Source organism: Panicum virgatum, chromosome 1K (genome assembly GCF_016808335.1).
Source record: "Panicum virgatum strain AP13 chromosome 1K, P.virgatum_v5, whole genome shotgun sequence".
NCBI classification, from domain to species: Eukaryota; Viridiplantae; Streptophyta; class Magnoliopsida; order Poales; family Poaceae; genus Panicum; species Panicum virgatum.
The window spans coordinates 48,123,080-48,147,181 of NC_053136.1; the positions used below are offsets into that span (position 1 = coordinate 48,123,080).

The following is a 24,102-nucleotide window of genomic DNA, read 5'->3' on the forward strand; positions in this document are numbered from 1 at the left end:
GCGACAGTTACCGCAGCGTGCGCAAGCGAACCCGAGGGCCGAGGCTGATCAGGGCGAGAGAGACCAGAGACACAGGCACGGCGGGCCACGCGCAATCGCAGGCGCAGACTCGCCATCGCGGTCTGTCCGTGCAAGCAGCGACGGCGTTTAGGGCGACGGTGACGAGCCGTCGCCCGCCGGAAGCTGGGACTGGAACGGGGCAACCGAAAGACCAATGCGCACGGCAAAATACGATGCTTTTTTGGGCTTGACACGTGACCGGTACAGTGCGTAGGGCAATCATGATCTGCTCATCTTCTCCAGCAACCAGCGCTTAATATCTTCTTAATTAATCTCTTTTTGCTGCCGCAACGTGGAGGAGATGTCTGTTGGGCACTACTTGGGCATTTGGGCACGAATGATTGCGCACTGTCCGTACTCCGTATCCAAGTCGTAATCAACTGCTGTACAGTTCTGGTGAAACTAAGCTTTTGACCAAATTGTACGAGTCTCCTACAGCTACACACATGAAAAGTAAGCCCAACCAAATGTGCAATTGGACCAGCCCAAACAAATGTGCAAATGGTCTTGGGCCTAATTACAAGAGGCCCAGAACAAAGTTAACAGAGACCGCCTAAACCAAGCAAATGCCCGATAGTCTATGGCCGGCAGACTTGCTTGGTTTTAGCCTTGGATTTGCTGTATCCTCAGGCCGTCGATTTTCTTAGCCTGGGGTCTAGATTGCTGCCTGCTAGCAGTTGCCTGACTCAGGACTCCAACCAAACAAGCCCAGTCATACAATGTTCCTCTGCCAAAGAAATCGGGACCGAGAGGTGATCGACCGTTTTCACAATGTTCCTTACCATGTCAAACAATCAGTGACAGTGCTAATTTCCAGTCACCTTTTTTTATCCAAGAAACAAAATTAGTATCACGGTATCATCTCTCTTTATTCGACGCCGATACTTACAGAGTTGCAGAATCACACCCAAGCGAACTTCCGAAACCCGAGGAAACAAAAGAGCATCACTGTTCACTCAAGGCAAGCCATTAAAAAAGGACTCACGCATGACAAAGAAACGTGCACTCACAAAACATGAAACGTAAAAGAGATTTCTAAAATCCACTGGCTATATTTTTTTGCACAAAACATGATGCTGGTTAGACAAGAACATTTTCAGAGATGCAGCCTTCAATACTGAACTCCACAGAATAGCTTGGTAAGATGAAAGATTGCCTGTCTCAAGATGCCAGAACTATTATCACAACAAGCAGCACGACCCCAAAGATGACCATAAGCAAGCAAAGCTGCCAACGTAAGGGTTTGTAAGGTCGAGAACAGTAACAATTAAGCTTCAGTAATTTGCATTAGTCTGAACGTACCAGGGAGGAATTTGATTTCTGAGTTTTGTCTGCTTTCGCGACTTCTCTCTTTGCCTCTTTGGTTGCCTCGGCAGAATTTTCAATGTTCATGTCGATTTCCTCTGGAACAGAACATGTACACATTACTTACGAGGCCAAAAAATAGGGCAGCATAAGTACCATACAATGTAAAAAAAACTTGCCAATTATAACTCCTTGGGCATGTACGAGTGTAGCAAGATCCTTGAACACTTCATGTACTTCACCGATCTGTTGTTGGATCTCTTGAATGGCTTGTTCTCTTTCCTCGATGAGAGCTTCATTGAAAACAATCTCATTATCCAATTGCAACACCTCTTGCCTTCAGCATAACAAGGAAATTCATCAGAAAAGTCGGGAAATAGGATTCTACACACTCCAATCAACATTATTTGGCTGTTAGTATAAAATTTCTCTCTCACACAGACATCATATTTTTAAATTCACATGAGAACCCACATGTATCTGTTAAGGCTCTATATATTCCTATGAGTCTCTCTATATTCCCATGAGACTCTTTATATTCCTATATGGTCTTTTTTTAGGGGTCAACTAAAACTTATGAATTGACAGTAACTGTGATGATATTATAGGGTCAAATATGCTATGCATTGGACATAAGTTTTAGTTGACCCTCCCCCCCCCCCCCTCCCCCCTCCTGTTTTTCAAGTCAACAATAGTCAGCTGATCTCCCTAACATGTGCGGTCAAACCGACATTAGCCCAATGCATTACAGAAGTTTGAGCTGAGCTTCCACCAGGCTGAGTACCAGATAATAGCTCAATACTGACCTTTTTGATTCAACAAGTAGTGCACGCTGCTCAGGCATATTACCAGATTCAGCGCTTCTGTCATCTGTCGTATAGCTGCATCACAATGACCACAATAACATCCAGAAGATTAGCACATTACAATAACACAATAACCAATCATAACAGCATGACTAAAATCATCAAGTTTAGAGAACACTAAGTGAACGATAAACGTTCTAAAAACTCAAATCAAGGATGATGAATAGAGTATAGTATCCTGTGCAGCCTGGCTTAGTCAGCATGGTTCACTTACATAACGGCATCTAGTTATCCAATGTTTGAAGTAGTTTATATTAGGTAGCAAATAGCAGCAGTCCATTTCAGCTCAAATTCATATCTTATGAATAAGTAACTTGTGTTTCTAATGTAGTTTATAGACAAACTGAAGCATTTCTGTCACAGGAGAGGAAGTGAAACACATAAGGTAAACTTCAGTACGGATTGGCTTAATTATAAATGGAAATTACTTTGACTGAGCATTCTGCGGAACAACTGGCTTATATGCCATCTCCCTCTGAATTGCAAGATTTTGAAGCTTCCTGAACTCCTCCATTGTGGCACCAAAATCTTTAGCAAGCTTCATATCAGCTACCCTCTTGTCTGCCTGTAAGCAACACCAAAACTCCCTGAGTACCATGGCAGCTAAGATTGTACTATACATGTACAACTGGAAGCAATCAAAGAGAAAATCATGTTTCCTACAATTGATTGCTTCAACATCACTACACATGAAACCAATAGCAATGACGAAACTAAAGTAGCTTAGATAAGCGAGAGATCACTACTGACACTAGTATCAATGCTCTTGTCTGCTTCAGCAGCCTTTTGGAGCTTATCTTTCGCATCCTTTGCCAATTGAAGAATGTTCTGACTGGTCTTGTGCCTGCGAGGGAATCAAAGCATTCGATCACAAAGCGACTAAGAAAGGGACATCAGTGAGTGAACAAGGAGACATGCTGTTTACGTCATGAGCTCAATCCTATAGATCGGAGAGCAGGTTAATTGCTCCAAACTAGAACTAAGCATGGTAAGCTAGCAAATAACCCATAGGTTTATGCTGATTCCTGAATAAGTACGCGTAAGAGGAGTTCGAGGACAGACAGTTGATCACGAAGGGTCGGGGTGTCCTTGGGCGTGCCGAGCGAGTTGAGGAGGCGGCGGTAGGAGGCCACGGCGGTGGTGATCTGGAAGACGAGCCCGCGCGCGTCGTTGGGGCCCCCTCTCGCCTTCCTCCCCACGGGCGCCCTGAGCGCCCCCGCCTCCAGATCCGCGAAGCTCATCGCCGACCCCTCCGGCTTGCTCCTACAGCCGTCCGCCGCGCCGGAACAGACCGCAGCCGGCGGCGGAGGTGGTGGAGGAGCAGAGCGCACTTAGGGTTGTGGGGATAGGCTGTCGCTGTCGTCGGCACCGGCCGCGCTGGAGGGGGTCGTGCTATTGCTACAGGTGGTGGGGTGAGGTGGTGGGTGGTGGGCGCCGCGCCACCACGAAGCGGCACGAAAGGAACGAACGCCGCGGCCGGCCGGGGCTCTCGGCTCGGTCCGCGCCCTCCACGCTGGGAGGAGTAGGGTGTGTGCTTGGCTCGTCTGCACCCGTCGGCCGTCGTCGCTGCGTCGCACTCGCACGGGGCGGCGCCGCGTCGTGCCGCAGAGAAAAAGGCGAAAAGGTGACGACGACGGTGGGGATGGGCCGATGATTGGGCCGAAACAATCTGCCGTTGTGGGTTATATTGTAGTGGAATGCATATACAGGTTGGGCCAGGCCTACCGTGGTTCCTTCTTTAGAAAAGAGGCGGGTTATTTTTATTTTTTTTATTTTCGTTTTTTACAAAAATATATTTTTGTTTTCAAAATTTACAGGAATATACCCGGCCGCCCCGCTGCCGGGCGGCAGGGGCTTTTCTGCCAAAATTTTGCAAAAATTTTTACAGAAAAATCGCTAGAGGACCGGTCGCCCGACAGCGGGGCGACAGGCCCCGGCCGCCCGGCAGCGGGGCGGCCGCCTCTCAGATACCGCCGACCCTCATTTGCTTCACCAAAAATTCAGAAACAAATTCTCGATTTGTCGTAATACTATTCGTATAAAAGGCAATACAAAAAATGTGCCTTTGGTTTGTAAACAATGGCGGTTCCCGTACTTGCAGCATTCTGAACTCATAATTCGAACTAATCAGCACAGTCACCTGACCCTCCATAGGGCTGAGAACCGGGGTACCCGTACCCTGTGTGGAGTCGTACTTAAATATTGCCTACAAACATACAGATAGGTAAATATCACACCATACCTTCGTACTGTGGGTGGTATGGGGGAGGCTGCTGCACTGCGGCACCACAAGGAACCGACGTGGACGCTTGCGACGATCGTAGGAATCCTCGTACTCCGTCCGCGTACCAAAGGCCTGAATAATGCCTCGGGCTCTATCACATTGAGTGGTCCAGGCCTCAAGTTGCGCCGGCATGCTCATCGTAGACCCGCCATGAATCCTCATTACATTCAGTGAGCAATCTAATTCAAGCAACCTACACATTTCGAACTGCAACAAAAAAAACTTAGTCCACAAATCTTAAAAGATCGAAAATGCCGTCAATATTTACTCACCGCCCCAGCTAGTGCCTCATTCCTGTGTCGTGCAAAGCCATCCTGCGAAGTCGCAACATGCGGCTGTGGATGCATGTCAACATTCGTCAAGCGGCAACGAGTCTTAGATTTGTACCAGGTCAGATACGCCCTAAACGAAGCCTCAGTGTGTGGACCGGTGTCCTCAGCCAACTGCTCGTCTGCATTATCCCACGCAGCCACCCACGGTTGTAACCTAGTGACCCACATGGTGGAGAAAGGATATCCAGCCCTTGACAAATTGCTCGTTAAATAGAAATTAGTGTCACGTTATTAGTACATGAGGACTTATACGTTTTTGTTACCTATGATCGTGGCGATGAACACGATCCAACGCTGAACGCACAGGAAAAGACTGGCGTTGACCAAACTGCCTCATGACTCTATCCGGGCAGTGGGCCTCAACTGCAACGTCGTACACCAAAGCTGCAGTAGTCATCCATAGACCCTGGTCCTGTGTGCAAACCAAAGATATCCTAAGCGGTGCACGTGTGGCTATAGCCGAAGGTCTGTATGCCTCACACACAATATCTTCTGGGTCAATCAATCAAATGCCGCAACAAACTCAGGGTAAGACAGCTGGGTCTGTACATGTGCCCATGTTTTCTGTAAAAATAAAAATTATGTGTCCATAACGAATGTATTGAGGAAACAATATATGACCATAGTATGCATAGAATACAAACTTTTATCGGGTCCATACCTGTCGAGAGTATTAGAGAGTCTCCATGGTGATAAATATTACCCTACTATAATCTAAATAGACTCAAAAAATTCATCTCGCAACGTACATCAAAACTATGGCTGTGTTTAGTTCCAAAAAACTCTCCCCAAACTCCAAACTTTCCATCACATCTCCATCACATCAAAACATTAAATATAGCAAATGACTCATGCATGGAGTACTAAATGTAGTTAAATAAAAAAACTAATTACATAGTTTTGATGTACGTTGCGAGACGAATCTTTTGAGCCTAGTTAGGTCATGATAGGACAATATTTGCCACAAACAAACGAAACATGCTACAGTACGCTACAGTGACTGATGTGACTTTTCGCATCCACTTTTTACACTCTTTTTACACATCTAAACACACCCTATGCCGTTCACGTTGTGTCAAACGCCGCAACCAAAGGCGCGCCATATCATTGCTGTTGGTACGTCCCTTGCACAAAAGGAACATGATTCCTGTCCTGTAGGCTCGGGAAAGGCGTCACTAGCCTTATCGGATACACAATTGTTTAGAGGTGCTTTGCTTCTCCAAGTAAACCCGAAACGCTCAAACTTTTGGCACAGGCCTACAGGGCACCCTTTTTTTTTTCTTTGCCAGAATCATGCTAAGCGCCGGGGCCGTTTAGTTCCCAAAAATTTTCACCTCTCTTTTAACACACATGTATGAAGCACTAAATATAATTAAATAATAAAATTAATTACACAATTTGAATGTACACGACGAGACGAATCTTTTAAGCCTAATTATTGCATGATTAGCCATAAGTACTACAGTAACCCACATATTCTAATGATGCGGTCAAAGGCCTCAAAAGATTCGTCTCGCGGTTTCCAAATAAGTTCTGAAATTAGTTTTTTAATTAGTATCCGAAAAACTCTCCCGACATCTGGTCAAACAATCGATTTGACATCAAAAAATTTTCACCCAGTGAACTAAACTGCCCATTAGTCCTAACATCGCGAGTAGACGGCAACCCGCACCTACTGCAACGCCGAATGTTCAACCGGGTTGCTGGGTCCATGCTCGGTGACGCAGCGACGACACACAACCATGGGCGGACAACGGTTTCGTTGGTGGGCTACGGAGTGTTGTCTGGCGATGAGGATAAGAAAGCAGTCCACGTCGAACTGCCGTTTCGCTGACAAGGCAGCCCGCGCGATCAGACGGTCAACGATTACCGCGGACCAGGCCCTGGCCGTTGGACGAGCTTGCCCCAGGCCACCAACACGACCGATCAGTCACCGTCGATGGAGATAGTCAAACGGCATCGTCCGCTCGTGGTGCGAGTGCGCGCAATCATCCCGCGCCGCGTGCGCCCCCTGGTGCCCCGCCGCCCGCCACTAAGGATCGGTCAAGTCGACGGCACGGCGGCGGAGGTCATCGCCACGGAAGGAAGGCCTTGCGCGAGTTCCCTTCGCCGCCGTCGCCGTGCGGCCGGGGCCCCCCAAACCGGCCAGGTTCCCTCCGTTCCCAACTTGCCGCTGGGCCACGCGCGCACTTTCGCAGGCGGCGAAGTCCAACGAGGAGGCTGGCGGCGCGGGGGATGGCCGGATGGGAGTGGGAGGGACGGGGACCGAGAGAGAGAGGCCCCAAGTCTGGCCCAGACCGAGCCCAACCGCCGAAAATGGCCGGGAAGAAAAGGCAGCCCCGGCGCCACCCGTCGTCCCGTCCCCGTCGCGCTGCCTCCTCGCGGATGCAAAGACAGCGGCAAAGAGAGGGTTGAAAGGCGCAAAAGGGAGGGAGACCGCCGATTCCCCGCAATCCCTACCCGCGCTCGCCCCCGTCCTCCCGGTCTTTCTCAAGCTTCCCTCCGGCTTTCGCCACTCGCTCATGTGTCCCCCGGCGCTTCTGGGCGGCTCGACGATGACATGACAGGAGTGGCAAGCGACGCCCACACAAGTGCAGGCGTGCCGTAGCGCTAGGATACTAGTAGATTGGTACTAGCTGTTGCATTGCAAATTGCAATCGCAGGCAGCGTGTTGACGAACAATTGCCGAAATTGCCATCTCGGTAGTTATGGTGTACTGATCATTTTTTTTCTACTGGTTGATTGCCCGGATGGTTTTCTTTCTGGGTGACTCGACCATGTCAAATGGCACGACACGAGTGGCTCGAGGCGACGCTAAACAACTGCGTCGGGCAATCGCTCGTGGCACATAAACAATTGCAGCATCGCCGCAGCTAGCAGTGGCCGGCGCGGGGCGGGTGATTAGGGTTTGGATTAGGGACGCCCACGAGGCCACGCTGTTTATTTTCAAAAAAAAAAAAGAGGCCACGCTGATGCATGATGATTTTTTTTTTAATCTAAAGGCAGGAGCACTGCCAGATCATTTAAGAAGAAGAAGCAAGCGAGTTCTTATAATAGCTGTGATTACATAAAACTTAAATAGACTCAAACTCATTGACAACAACAACATTACAACACTAGGGAGTCCCTCGCTCCTCGCACGCCTGTTGCCTGAAGGCCATCTCCTGCTTTATGAGGCCAAAGATCCGTATCGGAGTTTGCTTGAGCCCTTGGAAGATCCTCCTATTCCTCTCATTCCAGAAATTCCACACCGTGTAGAGAAGAATGGCCGCAAGTGTGGGCTTGGTATGTGCTGTAGCTAGTCGCATAGCATCGTTCCACCAATCCTGAACCTGCACTCCCGACGGTGGCATAGAGAAGAGCCCCCCGTCCAAGTGTGAACCAAGAACCAAACCTCCTAAGCAAACGAGCAATGCAAGCAAAGATGAGCAGCTGTTTCAGGTGCTTGATCGTAGAGACAACACACCGGGTTACACGGAATTCCTTTGACCAACAAGATGTCTGCGGTCTGAATTTTTTGCTGAAGTAAAAGCCATCCAAAGAAACAATGCTTGCCCTCAGCCTTTGCCTTCCAGATAGCCTTAGAATTGAAGGTGCAGTAAGACCCGACGAATTGGATCCCATACGCCGACTTGGAAGAGTACAACCCATTTGTAGACCATTTCCAAGTGATTGTGTCGGCTTGATCAGAGAAGGTGACCTCCTGCACTCTTTCCCACAGAAGAACAAATTCAGCCATCTCCTCTGCAGTTGACATCCTCCATAAACCCCGAGTCCAGGTTTGATTTTCCACCTCCTCTCTGACAGTTAAACTCTTGCGCCAAGCCAGCTTGTAAAGATGTGGAGCTAGATCCCGAGGAGCAACCCCATCAGACCACGTTGAATCCCAGAATGAGGCTGTGCGACCATTTCCCAGAGTAACCACTGTTGAGCATCTGAAAAGGTGCTTATCAGTCTCATTACAAGGAATGTCATACCCCTCCCATGGCCGATCTGGGTCGGTCCACTTGAACCATAGCCATCGCAAACGCAGGGCACTGCTGAATTTTTCCAGGTCAAGCACACCCAACCCTCCAGCAAGCTTCGGCCGTTTGATCTTGTCCCAGGCAACTAAGCATTGTGCACCATTGGCTTCCGCAGTTCCTTTCCACAAGAAAGTCCTTCTGATCTTGTCCAACTTCTTGATAGCCCATTTTTTCGGTTCAAAAATGGTTAGGAAATACACTGGAATGGATGAGAGCACCGTGTTGACGAGTTTGAGGCGAGCAGATTTATTCAAGAACGAGCCCTTCCATGCCGGCAATCTGTTGGTCACCTTGTCGATGATGGTTGGATGTCGACCCGTCGCAGCTGCCTGCATGATGATTCTTTCCTTGCAGGCTTTCCTAGCTCTCACCTTCCCCAAACGGGGCCTGCCTTGGCTGACCAAGCTAGCCCGCCAACCGGTCCACTCGTCCGTCCACTCGATCAGCAAGCGGGGATCCGAATTCGGAGCCCCTCCTTTTACCAATTCCCTCTTCGTCTTCCTCCTTCCTCCTCCTCCTGCCCTTCCATTACGCCCCCACGAAATACCTAAACAATTCTCCAAATGGACTCGCCCATGTGATTGTTTAGCAGCGTCCGGGTCTTTCCTCCCCTGTCTGTCTCTCTCTCTCTCCCTCTTTCCTTTTCCAATACCTCCCGCGACGAGTCCCACCAACCCTGGTTGATTCAACGCGCCGCTCCTAGTACCCGCCGCCGTCTCGCGGTGACCTGCTCGTGGAAATTGGGCAGTTTATATGTAGAGGCAGACGCAGATGACGCGAACGGCTGTCCGCGCTCGTGCTTCCAAGGACAGCGAGGCAGGCAGCCGAGAGCGGAATTGCCGGTCGGATTAGGTGCGCGAGGACGGAGCGATCCAGCTCGGGGTGAGCGCGCGGCGCGATGGAGAAGGGGACCAGGGGCGTGTCCTGCCGCGCCGCCATCTGCGGCATCGTCGCGCTCCTCAGCGCCACCGCCTTCGCCTGCTCCGTCGCCGCCGAATTCCGCAAAGTCAAGGTACGCCCCCGTCCACCTCGCCCGGCGGTCCGGCGGGACGCCCCGGATCTGACGCCCGCGCTCGTCTGTCGGTGCGCGCAGGCCAAGGACGTGAAGCTGGACGGCAGCCTCTGCTCGCTGCCCAGGAGCTCCGCCTTCGAGCTGGGCGTGGCCGCCATCGCGTTCCTCCTCGTGGCGCAGCTCGTGGGCACCAGCGCCGCCGTGACCACCGCGTACGCCGCCGCGCCCAAGAAGAGCGCCGCCGCCAGGGGCCGCCTCGCGTTCGTTGCCCTCCTGGCCTTCTCGTGGTACGTGCAGTTAATATACGACCGTGGCGACGGCGCGTGCATATACGTAATTCCTGCGACAGGATTGAGCTGAATCGCGTCGGCCCGGCGCTGTTGCTCGGACGCAGGCTGAGCTTCGCGGTGGCCGTGACCCTGCTGGCGACCGCGGCGAGCATGAACCACGGGCAGCGGTACGGGCGCGGGTGGATGGACGGCGACTGCTACGTGGCCAGGAACGGCGTGTTCGGCGCCGCCGCGGCCCTGGTCGTCCTCACGGCGCTCACCACCATCGGCCTCGCCTTCACCACCGAACCGACCGCGGCCGCGGCGGCCATGGCGCCAGCGCCCGCATCTCCCGCCGCGGCACCGGACGCATGCGCGAGCAGGACGCATCTGGAAGCCGCAGCAGCAGACGCCGAACAACCGGGCGGGCGATCCAAGCAATGACCAGTGAGGCAGGCTGGCTGGCTGGACGGGGGCGGACCAGCCGGAGGCGGCGGCTAGTGAGCGGCAATGTTGGCGGCGCAAACGGCCGCGCTGCGTGGGGGGCGCAAGTGGGCTCGCTGGCCGGGGGGGCATCGGAAAAGTGGGAGGCGGCCGCGGTGGGGCCGCGGGAGCGCATGCATATACGCTGCCGCCGGTTGGTTGGATATTTAGCAGCCGCCAGCTGGGACAGAGGTGCATAATTACTGTCCCCATTACTGACCCGATTACTGACACGACAGTGTGCAGCATGTAAATGATGGTAGCAACAAGTCCTTGCAAAATGCAAAGATAAATCGTACAGAAATTTCATTTTTGTTCTTTGTTGTTGAGTGTTTGTTTCATGTTTCTGTGCACAACAACTTGATGCTAGTGGGCATGTTCAGCTAATCAGCTCGGTGCCTCTATTATGGCTGAATCTGGACGCTGTACTCTGTGTAGACAAACCGGTTATAATAATGTACATTCAGAAGAACATTATTTAGTCGAGCTCAACAGCTTTTGAAAATGTTCGCCAGGACAGTGATATTTGTGAAAAGGGAAAAGTCTGTTTTTCAACCCTGAATTATCACGATCTTGGCCCTTAAACTACGAAACCGGACATCCTACACCTCCAACTAACGAAACCGTTTGAAAAACAACCCTGGCTCAGCCAAATGCGGCTTTGCTACAGTAAAATTTCCGAATTTCTGAAATTTCACACCTCTCTCAATTAAATAATAAAGAAAGTATAGTTAATATTGTCTAAAAATCATGATATTTTTTTGGGAGGTAGATCAAAAGACAAGGAATCTATTTTAGCTAGATGTGCTACAATAGACATAAAGGAATTTGAATTATAAAATTTTAAAAATAGGTAGAATTCAAAATTCCTTGAATTTTTAGGTCAGCTAAACCTATGATAAAAATGCATTAAAAATATGAAAATTCATAATTTTTTATTTAGTTTAGTTAGGTACTTTTTATTGGCCCAAGTTCTATAGAAAATTCATAAATTAAAATTTGAGGAATCAAATTTGATTCAAATTTGAGCATTGCGAAGGAATTCAAAAACTTTCATAAAAACTTGGGCCAATAAAAAAATACCTTATTAAACTAAATAAAAAATTATGAATTATCATATTTTTATTTTATTTTTATCAAAGGTTTAGCTAACCCAAAAATTCAAGAAATTTTGAATTCTACCCATTTTTAAAATTTTATAATTCAAATTTCATTATGTTTAATGTATCACATCTAGCCAAAATAAATTCCTTGTCTTTTTATCTACCTCCCAAAAAAATATCATGATTTTTAGACAATATTAACTATGCTTTCTTTCTTATTTAATTGAGAGAGGTGTGAAATTCCAGAAATTTGAAAATGTTACTGTAGCAATACCGCCCTCAAAACAACTTGCTACAGTGTTCTAGGGGTGATTCAGACGGTTTTGCCAGTTCGAGGGCCTAGGTTACCCGGTTTCGTAGTAGGAGGTTGAAGAACGGACTTCTTGACTAGTTCGAGATTGTAAAATAGACTTATCCCTTGTGAAAAAAGTGTTCTCCCATTCTTTACCTGAATCTCACCGATGAACTGACAGTAACTGGAGAAGAAAAGAAGAGGATAAGAAGACAAAGGATGGCATCACTAACAATAGGAGAAAGGGTAACGCGCACGTAGAGGTGGTAAAGGGCTCAAAATTTTAAACTAGAAAATATAAGGCCCGGGTCCTAAAAAGACTGGGCTCTAATCTTATACAATTTTAAACTAAATAATTTAAAAATCTTGTTGGGCTGTGAAGATGTCACTATGGCCATGGTCCATTACCACCCCTAAGCACACGTTGGGCTAGACGGATCGTTGAGTAGACAGTCAAATTCTTCTCGAAAAACTGCATTTTTCCTATAAAATGGCATCACCTGTTCAAAGGTAGCCATAGGGCAGTCTCCAGGTCAGGATCGGGCGCGCCCGGCGTCCCAGGTCCAACCCGTCCAACAAAGCGAGCGACCTATGCGATGCAGAAGAGAAGATGAAACCACCTGTGCAGTTTCGTCCGGTTGTAAAAGCTGCATGCGATGCAACCTTGAAATGGTGACCTGCAGGGCGGCGTAGCAGAGGTATGGGGCGACTAGTTTATGGTTTCAAATGAACAGAACATTCCACGTGATTCTCCGGCTCCGCTGGAAACAGAGTGGACGTGTGCTGGCCACATGCCCGTGCGCGCGTCGGCCGTCAGCACTCAGCAGCAGTGTCAACTGTCAAGGTTTGCCGAAGCAGTAGGCCTGAAAATTCACAGATAGGCCAAAGCAAACCGTGGACCGCGTTGCCCGTCGTCGAAGCATCCACATGGGCCGCATCAAGTTCTGTTGGCCTGCTCCGTGGTTCCGATTCCCTATGCATTTCGCGACTTGTCACAGTGAGCACACCTCCAGATTTCAGGTTTTGGGCTAAAACCGGCCCACAAACCGGTCCACACATATAAATCCAGTCAAATTTATTTTGAAACAATTTTTTTTGTTGTGAAACAACTAAAAATTGTTCCAGCAATAAAAAAATATTCTGAAATAAAATTTTTCTTTCACCTTGTGTGATGATTTGACTACCAGACACACCTGTGACTCCTAACATTTATGTAAATTATTCAGGAAAAAATGTGTGCGGGTCGAACGGAGCGAGCAACCGCGTTGTTCTGATTCCAAACGAAGGGCTGTGCCCCGTGCCGGAACCATACAATGATGAACAGGCTGGCAATGCATGCAGCGTGCCGTGACATGGTTTGGGGCGATTGTTTCAAATGAACGAAACAGCACACACTGCAGCTCCGCTGAAAAAGGACAACCGTAGACTGTCCATCGTATGTTTCGGTCCAGTCTACCAGCTTGGCGTCGTCAACCGTAAAGGTGGGTACACGGCAGCCGTCAATCTTTTCTGGGCCGCCCATAGCAAGCAAATTTGTGCAAACATGGAAGAAGAAGAAAAAAGAGCAACACTGGGCCTAGCAACACTGGGCCTCGTATTTAAAAGGCTGAAGCACAAGGCCCATCGACGAGTATTATTGTGTGGGCCGCTATGCATGTCCTCCTCGTCTTCTTCTCAGGCCCGTGGGCAAGACAAGAGAACCCAACGACATGAGTTTCGTCCGTCCAGCAGCAACGCAAGCTGAAATCTCTGGGCTGTGGGCCTGTGGTCTTGAGCAGGCTGAGGCCGTGCATAAGTTCTAGTTCTAAAATAAAAACGGCAGCCCAACCAAAGCCTCCCCAGTCCTCACAAAGCCCATTATGGATTGGATGGCTGGATGCTCAACAGTTCATTTGAGCACCATGCGGCATGCACCAACCATTGGAGGCCCCGCGTCATGAGCACGCGATGGCGGAGGACCATTGATGTTGCTCAGCATCCATCAACGACCATGATACTGATATTCTCCTCAGACGATGGCTAATACGCTGCCATAAATCAGAATGATGATGGCTAATCTCCTGTCCAAGAGAACAGAAGCTGATGGGGTTCTGTATTCCACCCCCTCACAGCTGCGAGCCTGCGACGGTCAACATTCATCATCATCAACCAAAGGAATAAAGAGCATCTCAGATTCTCCACGCACCAGAGTATTTTCATCAGACAGATAAAAAAAGTTTTTTTTCTTGGTTTGAAAAGGAGTTAGTCCTCTCAAGATTGTACTACCACCCTCCGCCGGAAGATGCCCCCCTGCAGGTCCGATAGGCCCCCGCGCGGCATCTCTGCTGGCCTACGAACTCCTTCGCAAGTGGTCCTATCAGGGGCGACGTGATCTCGCGCGAATCGCGTGTCGAGATCTCCTGACGTTCTTGCGCACCGACCACTCCTTAACTACCAGCTGAAAAGCTGCAGGCCTCCCAATCATCGCCCGCTGCGTGATCTGTAAAACGATCTCTCTCCTCTCCTCCTCCTGCTGCCGCCGCTGCTCCTGTGTCCGTCGGACAGGCGCGCACTGGGGGATGCGCTGTAAAGCAGATCGCGCCACGTACGCCCCGCCGGGATCGGCCCATGATCGTCGCCGATCCATCATCATCGTCGCTAGTGGAGTGGAACACACACAAAAAGGGCCACGGCGATGATCTCAAAATCTCCGAGGAGAGCAGGTGCCGGTGCCGCCGCCCTTTCTTTTCCCGCGCTCCTCTTCCGGTTTCCGAAAGCTACGCGCAGCCAGCTGCGAGGCCGCAACGTCGTGCGGGCCGGCCCGCTACTTTTCGCCTTTCGAGCGAAAGCAAAAGGCAAGGTCATCGGCAGGAGAAGGATCATGCGATCGAGTGCGCGAAATGCATTAACAAGTAGGCTAGGAAAATCCCGGGGCGCATTAGCCCTGGATCTCCATTCCCTGCTCTAACCAGCTGACGGAATCTCCCCGCCGGCGATCGGCATGTATCATTAATCTGTCGCCCCCCTGTACTATGTTTCTGACGTGTGGCCGACCGCGCCCTGGTAGTGGCCTCTGACGGTGGGAGGCATCAGGATTCAGAAAAATGGAGCACTGAACTGCACTGCACCTGCACGGGGGGAAAGAAAAGGAGTGGATGGTGATGGTGGCGCATTGGTGCAGAGATGGAATCATGGAAGTCCACCGAACACTTAACTGGATCAGATCAGCACAGCAGCGGCAACCTCTGCTTTTCCGATCCTGCTAAATTTAATGAAAGACCCTGACTACTTTACAAGGCTGAGGGTGCTTTTGGGAGATGGGAAACAAAAGAGGATCAGAACAAGGATGATCTGTCACGAGAGGCGCGTCAGCACCCCGGCGTTTTTTTGTTAAAAACCAAGGGGGCTTTTCGGGACCGGCAGCTTGTACCCCAATGAACTCCCCAGATCGCCGCTCAGAGAACCTGCCGCTGCGCCCTTCCTTTCGGAAGTCACTGAGGAGGAGGGGGGACTAGTATATTGCACTAGTACATTAGGAAGCAAACAGGGAAGCTACGGTGATGATGGCGGTAGCGATGGGAGGAGTACGTGCAGATGCGGCTATCTTAGCTAGAAATGTGGTCTGGCCGTGCGCGGTCGGTCGTCAAGGTCAGGGGGGATCGACCGGTCGGGCGATCCGATGCGGCCGCCCGGCGGGCAGGGGAGTACAACTGGAGGTTCAGTGTACGGCGACGCGAGGCCACCCGGGCGACAGGGGAGCAACGCCCGAAAAGGCGAGGCAAAAGGGGGGCCTCGCCGAGGAAAACAAACGGGAGAGAGAGGAGGGGGCGTCTATTTATCGCTTTCTGCGATTGGAACTCGTCCAATCGCAGAAGCAAGCTGCGCCCCCGCCGCCGCCCCCGGCTCCGGCGGCCTCCGCCGCCGCCCTCCATCGCCGCCACGCTAACCGAGCCCGCCGCCGCGCCGTCTAGCCACCGCCGCGTCATCTTCTCTTCGCCCCCGCCGCCGGCACCGCCCACCGGAGGTCCGGCCCCGTCCGGCCGGCGGCGCTCCGCCGGCCGAGCCGCCTCCACCGCCGGGCTGCCGCCGCCGCCGGGCCCTCCTCTAGATCCGGAGGCCATGGAGCCCTCCGGCAACCCGGAATAATAAGCTCCGCCGCCTCCCGCCGCCACCCCGGCCGCCGGCGACCTCGCCGGCGGCCGCCCCGCCCACCTCCCACCCCTCGTCGGCCACCCCCTCCCCCACCCCTCCCTCTCATCTGGCTCGCCGGCCACTTCACCCTCCCCTGGTTCGGGGAGGAAGATGAACAGGGCGGGGCTATTCTTCTGCGACGCATCGGCGGGCAGCCGCGCGCGCGATGAATAGCCCCCCCCCCCCCCCCCCCCCCGAGAGAGGATCCCTGGACGGGGCTGGGGCGGAAAGCGAAAGCAACGGCACGGCACGGCGCACGCGGGGGGAGGGGGCAGCATCAGATGAGTGGTATTTGGACAGCCGACCAGGTACACCAGCGAGGCAAGGCAACGCAGCCACCCAGGCCACGGCATCCAAAACCGCTCGCCGTTCAACGCCGCTCTCGCCTCCCCCGCTCTTCAGGTTTGTGGTTTCTCCGGCCGGCTGTGGCGAATCAATCAATCACCCTCACACCGCATCCGTCCAAATCCATAATCCCATCACCCGGGGCAAGGGGGCTGGCTCTAGGTGCATGCACGCGCGCGGTCACGCGCTGCGCTGGTGGATTAATGTGACCGGAGTTAGCTAGGGAGCGAATCGGGGACGGGGAGGCCAGGCGCGCGTCGCTGTCCGCCGCAGCAGCCTCGCTGCTGTTGTGCTGCCTTGGCACGACCCGCGCCGGGGTCGGCGGCGGCCGAGCACAAGTGGCGCGCGGCACCGGCGCCGGGTACCGGCGTATCGCGAGTTCGCGACGCGTGAAAAGTCAGCCGTCGCGGTCTCGGGCCGCATGCGCCGCGCGGGGGATGGCGATCGGCGGCGCCCTCCCGGGGGCAAAAGCGCATGCGCGTCGTCGACCGGCTCGGCCCCCCCGGCGCGGAGAGAGAGAGAGAGAGAGAGAGAGAGAGAGAGAGGGCCGAGCCGGGCAGCCGGCGCGTGCCGCCTCCGTTCGCTGGGCTGTTCACTTCTGGCGGATTGGCCTGGGCGGCGTCACTTTCGTTTCTCGCGATGGTGCTTTGCGGCAGCTGAAAAGGAAAAGAAGAGGAAAAAAAATTAAACTGATGGATTGGGCATTTGGACCGGATGCTGCACGAGGGTTATTGGCTGCTCTTTACGTGTGCGTGCGTTGTCCAGGCGCGCTTTACAGCCAGTCGGGGGCTATTGGCTGCTCTTTACGTGTGCGTGCGTTGTCCAGGCGCGCCACGGGCCGGGGCTGGGGAATTGTTAATGCAAAAAAACGCGAAATTGTGACGCCCTAGCTAGTGCGTGGTTCTTCTCCCTAATTTCTAGTACTATTTCTTTTTTTTTAAATAATTGTTTTTACCCGTTCGTTCGTTTGAAACTGCACTGCTAGGCATACATAGTACTTTCTTTGTGGGAAGGCATCACTCTATTAGTACACATAAAAAAGTAACTACTGCTCAAAGCCCTGTCTTAACGAAATGAGATATGCTTGTAATTTCAAACATAGGGACTACATAATATTTTTTTTAAAAAAAAACTCAGAGCACCATATGGTGCTGGTATTTTTACGATTTCGTGTGAAGCCAGGATACGACATTGGAAACAAATTTGGTTACCCATACACAGTAATACTACGCCCATCAGTGGCGAGGTAGTCGGCATGGTTTGTGCCTGTGGTGAAACGTACGAAACTGAGTCGGCTGCGTGCTTCCACGGACGACGCGACACTCATTGGAGTCGGCGTGCGGGCTACCGGCACGCCTTTTTTGTTTTTTTGGCCCTTCTTATGAAAGAAATTTACAAATAGACCCCTGGCAAAATGTTTTCTGGCAATGGACCCTAGGGTCAGCGCCATGGACTGTGGCGCCGAGCTCTAACGTCTCGGCGCCATGTCTTGTGGCGCCGAGGTATCTGCCAGCGTGTCGTCAGCGTCGACGTGGCTTAACGCGGACCTAGACCTCGGCGCCAAGATCCGTGGCGCCGAGCTCGGCGCCATAGATCTTGGCGCCGAGCGTAAATATTTATACACCCCTACCTTTCTTCCCCGAGGTTCCATCCATTTTTTCACCATCTTCTCGGTTAGTTTCTCAAATCCCACTCGCCAAACCATCCGAATCGAGAAATTGGGCCTTGGAAACTCTGATTGGAACCGCGTATTTGCAAGAGCAAGGTATCCTCTATCCCCTCTAATATTTTCACGCATCGATTCGGTATACGATAGGTGCATTATTGAAATCATTGTTCGTCATTTGGCGCACCACACTATAGCGCCAATGTCTCCGTCAAGATCAACCTACATTCCGTGGAGCAAGTGTGAAGCCACCGTACCCGAAGGAATTGATGTGCCAATGTGCTTCTGTAGTTCGTTATGCAAGTTCATGCAATCTGAGGTTTTAGGAGATGACTACGACATGAGGTTCTTCATGTGTGAGAACTACGAATATGATCCACCTAAGCGATACGGCAAAGACCGGGCCAAGGTAGCAGGACAACATACGCTATTTTTCTTTGTGACCTAACATTGAGTTATGATTCTAACTTTTGTTGGACAAAGTCTCCTCCGCCTCTTTGTGATTTTATGCAGTGATTCGACACCGTGCAGTCGCAGCAGGCAAAAGACTTTGTGGAACAACATGCAAGGTGGGCTCCAGAATGTTGGCGCCGAATGAAGCACGAGGAACATCAAGAGGAGAAGCGCAAGAAAGAGCAAGAAGAGATCCGCAAGAGGATGGAGGAGGTGGATTGTAAGGCAGCGGCGGAACGTGAAGCTGACAGGGAGAGAAAGCGAGAGAGGGCACGCCGTGCGAAGGAAGCCGGACCCGAAGCAATTAGGAAGTGCAAATATCCTCGGTGCACTCAGTAGAGTAGTACCATATAATCCCGGCATTTTACATTCCATAAGGCATGGTAGGTTTAGATGCAACAAGAAATTACCTTGTCGTGTGCACATGCCACTACAATTAGTTGTTTATGTTTTCAGTTGAGAGCTTGACTCTGTGTGTTGTAACTTTTACCATTAATTTGCAGTTCTAGCCGGGAATCTATGAAACCTTTGAACTTGTCCTTAATATTTTCGGAGCTTTTCATGTCACTAGAATACTAAAAAGCACACATTTAATTAATATAATGGTAAGAAATAAGAACTAAGAAATGCATTACATAATGTGAACAATCAAGTTTACATCATAATACAATGGTAATGAAACACATATCACACATGCAGTGGCATAGCAGAACCAGTTGCAAACTACAGTAAACAGATTCTGAACTAACCTAATATGCCTTAGGTAATTTAAGAAAACACAACAAACACGACGATACAGCATGTCACTAGCAGTAGGGTAGTTCTAGTAGCCGTACCCCCACACAGCAAACTGCGTTGAGCCTTCTCCGCAGTATCCACCCATTGCAGGTGGTGCAGGCGGTGGTGGCGGAGGCGTAGGGCCCTTTTTCCTGTGACAAGGGCAGTTGCAGTAAGAAATAGTGCATGTGTCATCCTATGAAGCAGCCGCATTGCTGCTATCATCATCTTCGCCGTCTTTGTTAGCCTCGCTCACTTCCTCGTAATGGTTCACCTTGCATTCTAGATCAAAGATCTTTATCTGGAGGTACTCGATGAACTCCTGAACTGAATCAATTGGTGCATGATCGACCCACCTAGTAAAACTACAGTTTTCTAGAGCATCGGAAGACTTCAAAATGAATTTCATGTAAGGTGTCTCAATGAAGATAAAGAAATAAAACAACCGAGTATTACCTATGCGCGTGGGCATTTGAAGAAACGCCGACCGCCATCCATCCCGTTGGTGCACATCTGTACTAAGTAGTCCTCACCATGTCTGCATTTCGGCCACGGTTCTTTACGGTCATCGTATTGTCTAAGGGGAGTTTCATTGGTGAATTCACTCTTGTGTTGTGGTGGAAACTCAAACACTGGTTCCGGAAAGGAATCAGGTCCAAGAGGCCCGTCCCATATAATGGGATCTCCATTTCTTCCCCCTTTTCCTTTCCCAAAACTGTAGTAATTCTTCCCGCTAGACCCACCTCCAGACATTGGATATACAATGGTGCACAAAGATTTGATACCCGGAGTGTGGAGTGTAAATGCGCCTTAAAAGCCTAAATGACAACACACTGAAAAGGCTAGGCTGTTCGCGCCGAAGCTTGGCGTGCGAGCTACAGTGTCAATGCTTTGCATGCATGCACCGAGTTGCAGTGAGTATTGAGTAGCCTTTTCAGTGTCCGGTCATCTATGGCGAGGACGATGGACTTGACGGTATACAGCGAAGGTCGGTGGCGTGTAGTGGGGAAGGTGGCACCTAGGCGCGATTGACTGAGCGGCAACAATGCAGTGGCAAAGCCTGCTTTGAAGGTGAGATGGTGCGCTTGCCGTGTTGTCACATCTATCTGCAAAGGGCGAAGGACACCGATGTCACGTATGACTATTTCACAAATAACCCACACCTATTCCGAATATATTTTGACCATTTAATTTCTTTTTGTAAGACCATTGCTATTCCGTTGAGATGAAAAATATACAAACATATCACAAAATCAAATGGAACTCATGATTGTAATCTTTATATGCTAAAATAAAAACATGTCTATGTGTGGTTGCTCTTAGCCTACTCCTACCAAATAGGATGATAAAACTAGATTAGGCAAATCCTTTGAATTCAGATCCAATCAGCACCTGATGACCTGAAGACCGAAACATGCGAGAGGCAGCCATCTGCGAGAGGCGGCCGCTAGGCACGGCGGCAGCCGCGACGGAGGTGACCTCGAATGCCAACCCGTGATCCCGTACTCGTACCTAGAATCACTTTTTTCACGTACTCATACAATTTGTCATTGATTAAATCACGAAAAAAAATTGCAAGGGCTTCCCTTGTTTCACGAGCATTATGGAACCCACAAATATAACAAATTGACATCGATAATATCCATGGAACCAAATGATAAGTACAGTACAACCAAATTAAAAACAGACAGCACAATCCGTAGTGTTCAAACATAGCAGTCCATAGTACAGTCCATAGTGTTCAAACACAACAAATAACATCCTAGTCCATGAACTGAAATAATACAGAAGCTCCATATTACATAACATTCAGAGTCGTACCATGCATAGTCAAACACCCTCACTATCTCCTAGTCTTACCCTTGCCCTTGCGTCCGACGGCGTCGGTGCCTGGAGTGTAACAATCGCGAGGACGACGTGCTCTCTGTGCTGGAGGCTGGGACTCCTGCGTGGAAGGAGCTCCCTGAAGCTGAGACTGTCCAATCTCCTCAGCCATGTCATTGCCGCTACCTGCCACAGTGTCCTGGACTGAATCCCTTGTGCTCTCCGATGAGCCTTGGCCTCCAGAGGGTCCTGCGTGCAATGATGCCTGTTGTACGTCCATCGCACCCACAGTCCTGCACCCACAACGAGCGGCAGCACACCGTAGTCTACGTGCTAGTCGCTGTAGTTGAACGTTATAATTTGTTCAAGTTAATGGAAACTGACGAGTGAAAGAGGTGATATAAAACTTACGGCAAGAAAGTTCTTCAAAGTTGGCTCATCTACTCCTGCCGTTGGAAACTGTTTAATGTCAACAACGGATTGCTTCAGCGCGTTGCCCTAGAAACAAAGAGAAGAAAATACGAATTCTGATCAAATCTTGAAACTGAATGATAGTCATTGGCTAATCAAAATGATCAAATTTGTTTTTGTTAACCTACCACTCGGTCGAGGATAGGAGCAGCCTCAACTACCGTGCCACCTCTGGTCGCCAGGTCGTAGGACGTATCTTCGTCTTCGGAATACTGAATGTCCCCGTAGGCCGCCTGTGTCCACTGTCCTTTGAGCTTCGGCCGCATCGCACTCAAGTACCACCCAAGATACGTCCAGAAGTTCTCATTGCTATGTGGATCCTCCTCTAGAATGATGTTGTCCGCGGCAAGATCCCATTCTTCAATGTAGCTTTGGTGGAGCCTCACAAAATCAGTGGTCTTTTTCTGTCTCTGTCGATCCACCCTGCATCATGAATAGTGGACAAAATTTTGATAAACAAGTTAGGGGTAACTAGAACATTGTACAAACTGACACTTCAAAAGACTAAAACATCTATTTACTTCATATGTTCTGGACGACATGCAAAGATATCATAACTAAAAATAGGATACCGTTCATGGAATGGAAACTTACTTGTGCAACTCGACGGAAGTGGACAACGGACGCACTGGCCACTCCTGTCTGAAACCAAATTGCCGTGCAACTCTATGCGCCAAGTGGTACTCAACAGCATAAAAGCATATGAGAGGGCACGTCATCGTATACAAATCGTCATCGGCGAAGCACATGCTGCTGAATTGGATATCAGCTTCCTCCAGGCCATCGTACGGATCCCAAGTGACCTGTGAAAGTTTGAAACTGAATCAAAATATGTCCTTATACATATAATTCTTGCATTTGCATGACAGTCAAGTTACTAACCATCGAGTGTGTCAGCGTGTCGAGCTCGTTGCCATACTCCACGTAAGCTCGAGCCACTCTCGCATAGTTCACTGTGACTTGGTCCCAAAGATATGCAAAGGTAGGTCGAAGTCGGGGATCCACCACATTGAACCACTGCCGTCGATCAAGAACCATGGGGCATTGAAAGGATCTTGATCACGCGATGTCATAGCCTAGAGGGGGGGGGGGTGAATAGGTGTTTCTTCAAAATTTGGCGTTTAATCCCTGCTGGGACTGCCTGGACCGGTCAGACCGGTCTACCAGACCGGTCAGACCGGTCTATGCAGGCAGACAGCCCAGTCAGCAGGAACTCGTCCCCTCTCGAGCTTGAACCTATAAGAAACTTGGGATATGTGTCTTGCAGAGTATTTCTAACAATATAAATAAGTCCCTACACACAAGTAGAGCACACCCAAGTTGATCGAGCGGAAGCACAATTCAAACTCAAAATTATAAATGCAAGGTAAGAAAATCAAACCGAAGTAAAGACAATGCAATGAATACACGGTGATTTGTTTGACCGAAGTTCGGATTCACCACGTGCACCCACGTGTGAATCCTACTCTCTGTTGAGGAAGCTCGTAGTGACCCCTAGGTCAAGCTATCTCCTCTTCTCCACTATATGATCATGCGCCCTCTTGGCACATGATCGAAGCCGCAACAAACTTGCCGCTACTCACCACAACCTTGGGAGCTAGCCGGCGACGTCTAGCCGTCAAGGAGCCGATGCTCCAAGAGTAAAAAAATCTTCAATCAAGTTGGCCGACGCAACCTCAAGTGCTCAAAGCTTGGGATGTTTCTCTCTTGCTCAAATGGCTCTCAAGGAATGGATTCACTCAACCCAACTCAAAGATTCACCTTGAATCAAGCAACTCTCACAAAGAGAGGTTGGGGAGGACTCTCCAAGTGCTCACAAGGCTCTCAAGATGTTCTGAAATGTTCTAGCATCAGCACCCACGAATGGGTGAAGTCATGGGGTATAAATACCCCTTCTCTCAAAACTAGCCATTGCCCTGTCAGTGTTAGACCGGTCAGACCGGTCCCCTAGACCGGTCAGACCGGTTGGTTTTGAAAACTAGCCGTTGGAGGCTCACCCTGCTCAGACCGGTCAGACCGGTCCCTTGGACCGGTCAAAGTGGTCCCTCTCTGTTTTCTGCAGTTAGCTCTCACTCCTTAGGCTAAACTCTCTAGGGACTGGTTTGAGCACTTTTGGTATTGTCTAAACCTACTGATGTTGCATCCCTCTTGATAGTACGGCAAACCTATACTCAAGTGCATAAATGAAATATACAATTTCCTCGATTACTTGAGCTTCTTCATAATATGATCATGCCGACTTTTCTTCGATCAATACCGTGAGGGCATCAACATCTTCTTTCTTTTGAGCATACCCGCTTTGAGCTAGTGACTTTGAATCTTTGAATTGCATAGGAATGAAATCCACCTTGATTCACAAGTCACC

At 50.2% G+C, this 24,102-nt stretch overlaps 2 protein-coding genes across 2 annotated transcripts; one reads left to right on the forward strand and one right to left on the reverse strand.

Moving 5' to 3' along the window:
* Positions 1–870: 870 nt before the first annotated feature.
* Positions 871–3,741, reverse strand: LOC120649336 (syntaxin-22-like). The gene is made up of 7 exons (XM_039926114.1): positions 3,294–3,741; positions 2,982–3,075; positions 2,660–2,796; positions 2,172–2,246; positions 1,545–1,702; positions 1,363–1,463; positions 871–1,287 (listed from the first exon to the last, which is right to left on the reverse strand). Exons 1-7 carry the CDS (start codon positions 3,470–3,472, stop codon positions 1,222–1,224), a joined length of 810 nt encoding a protein of 269 aa, XP_039782048.1. The 5' UTR covers positions 3,473–3,741; the 3' UTR covers positions 871–1,221.
* A 5,495-nt stretch (positions 3,742–9,236) lies between these two features.
* On the forward strand, positions 9,237–10,970 carry LOC120649346 (protein MODIFYING WALL LIGNIN-1-like). The gene is made up of 3 exons (XM_039926123.1): positions 9,237–9,884; positions 9,966–10,171; positions 10,279–10,970. The coding sequence occupies exons 1-3, from the start codon at positions 9,771–9,773 to the stop codon at positions 10,595–10,597; spliced, it is 639 nt and encodes a 212-aa protein (XP_039782057.1). The 5' UTR covers positions 9,237–9,770; the 3' UTR covers positions 10,598–10,970.
* Positions 10,971–24,102: the final 13,132 nt, after the last annotated feature.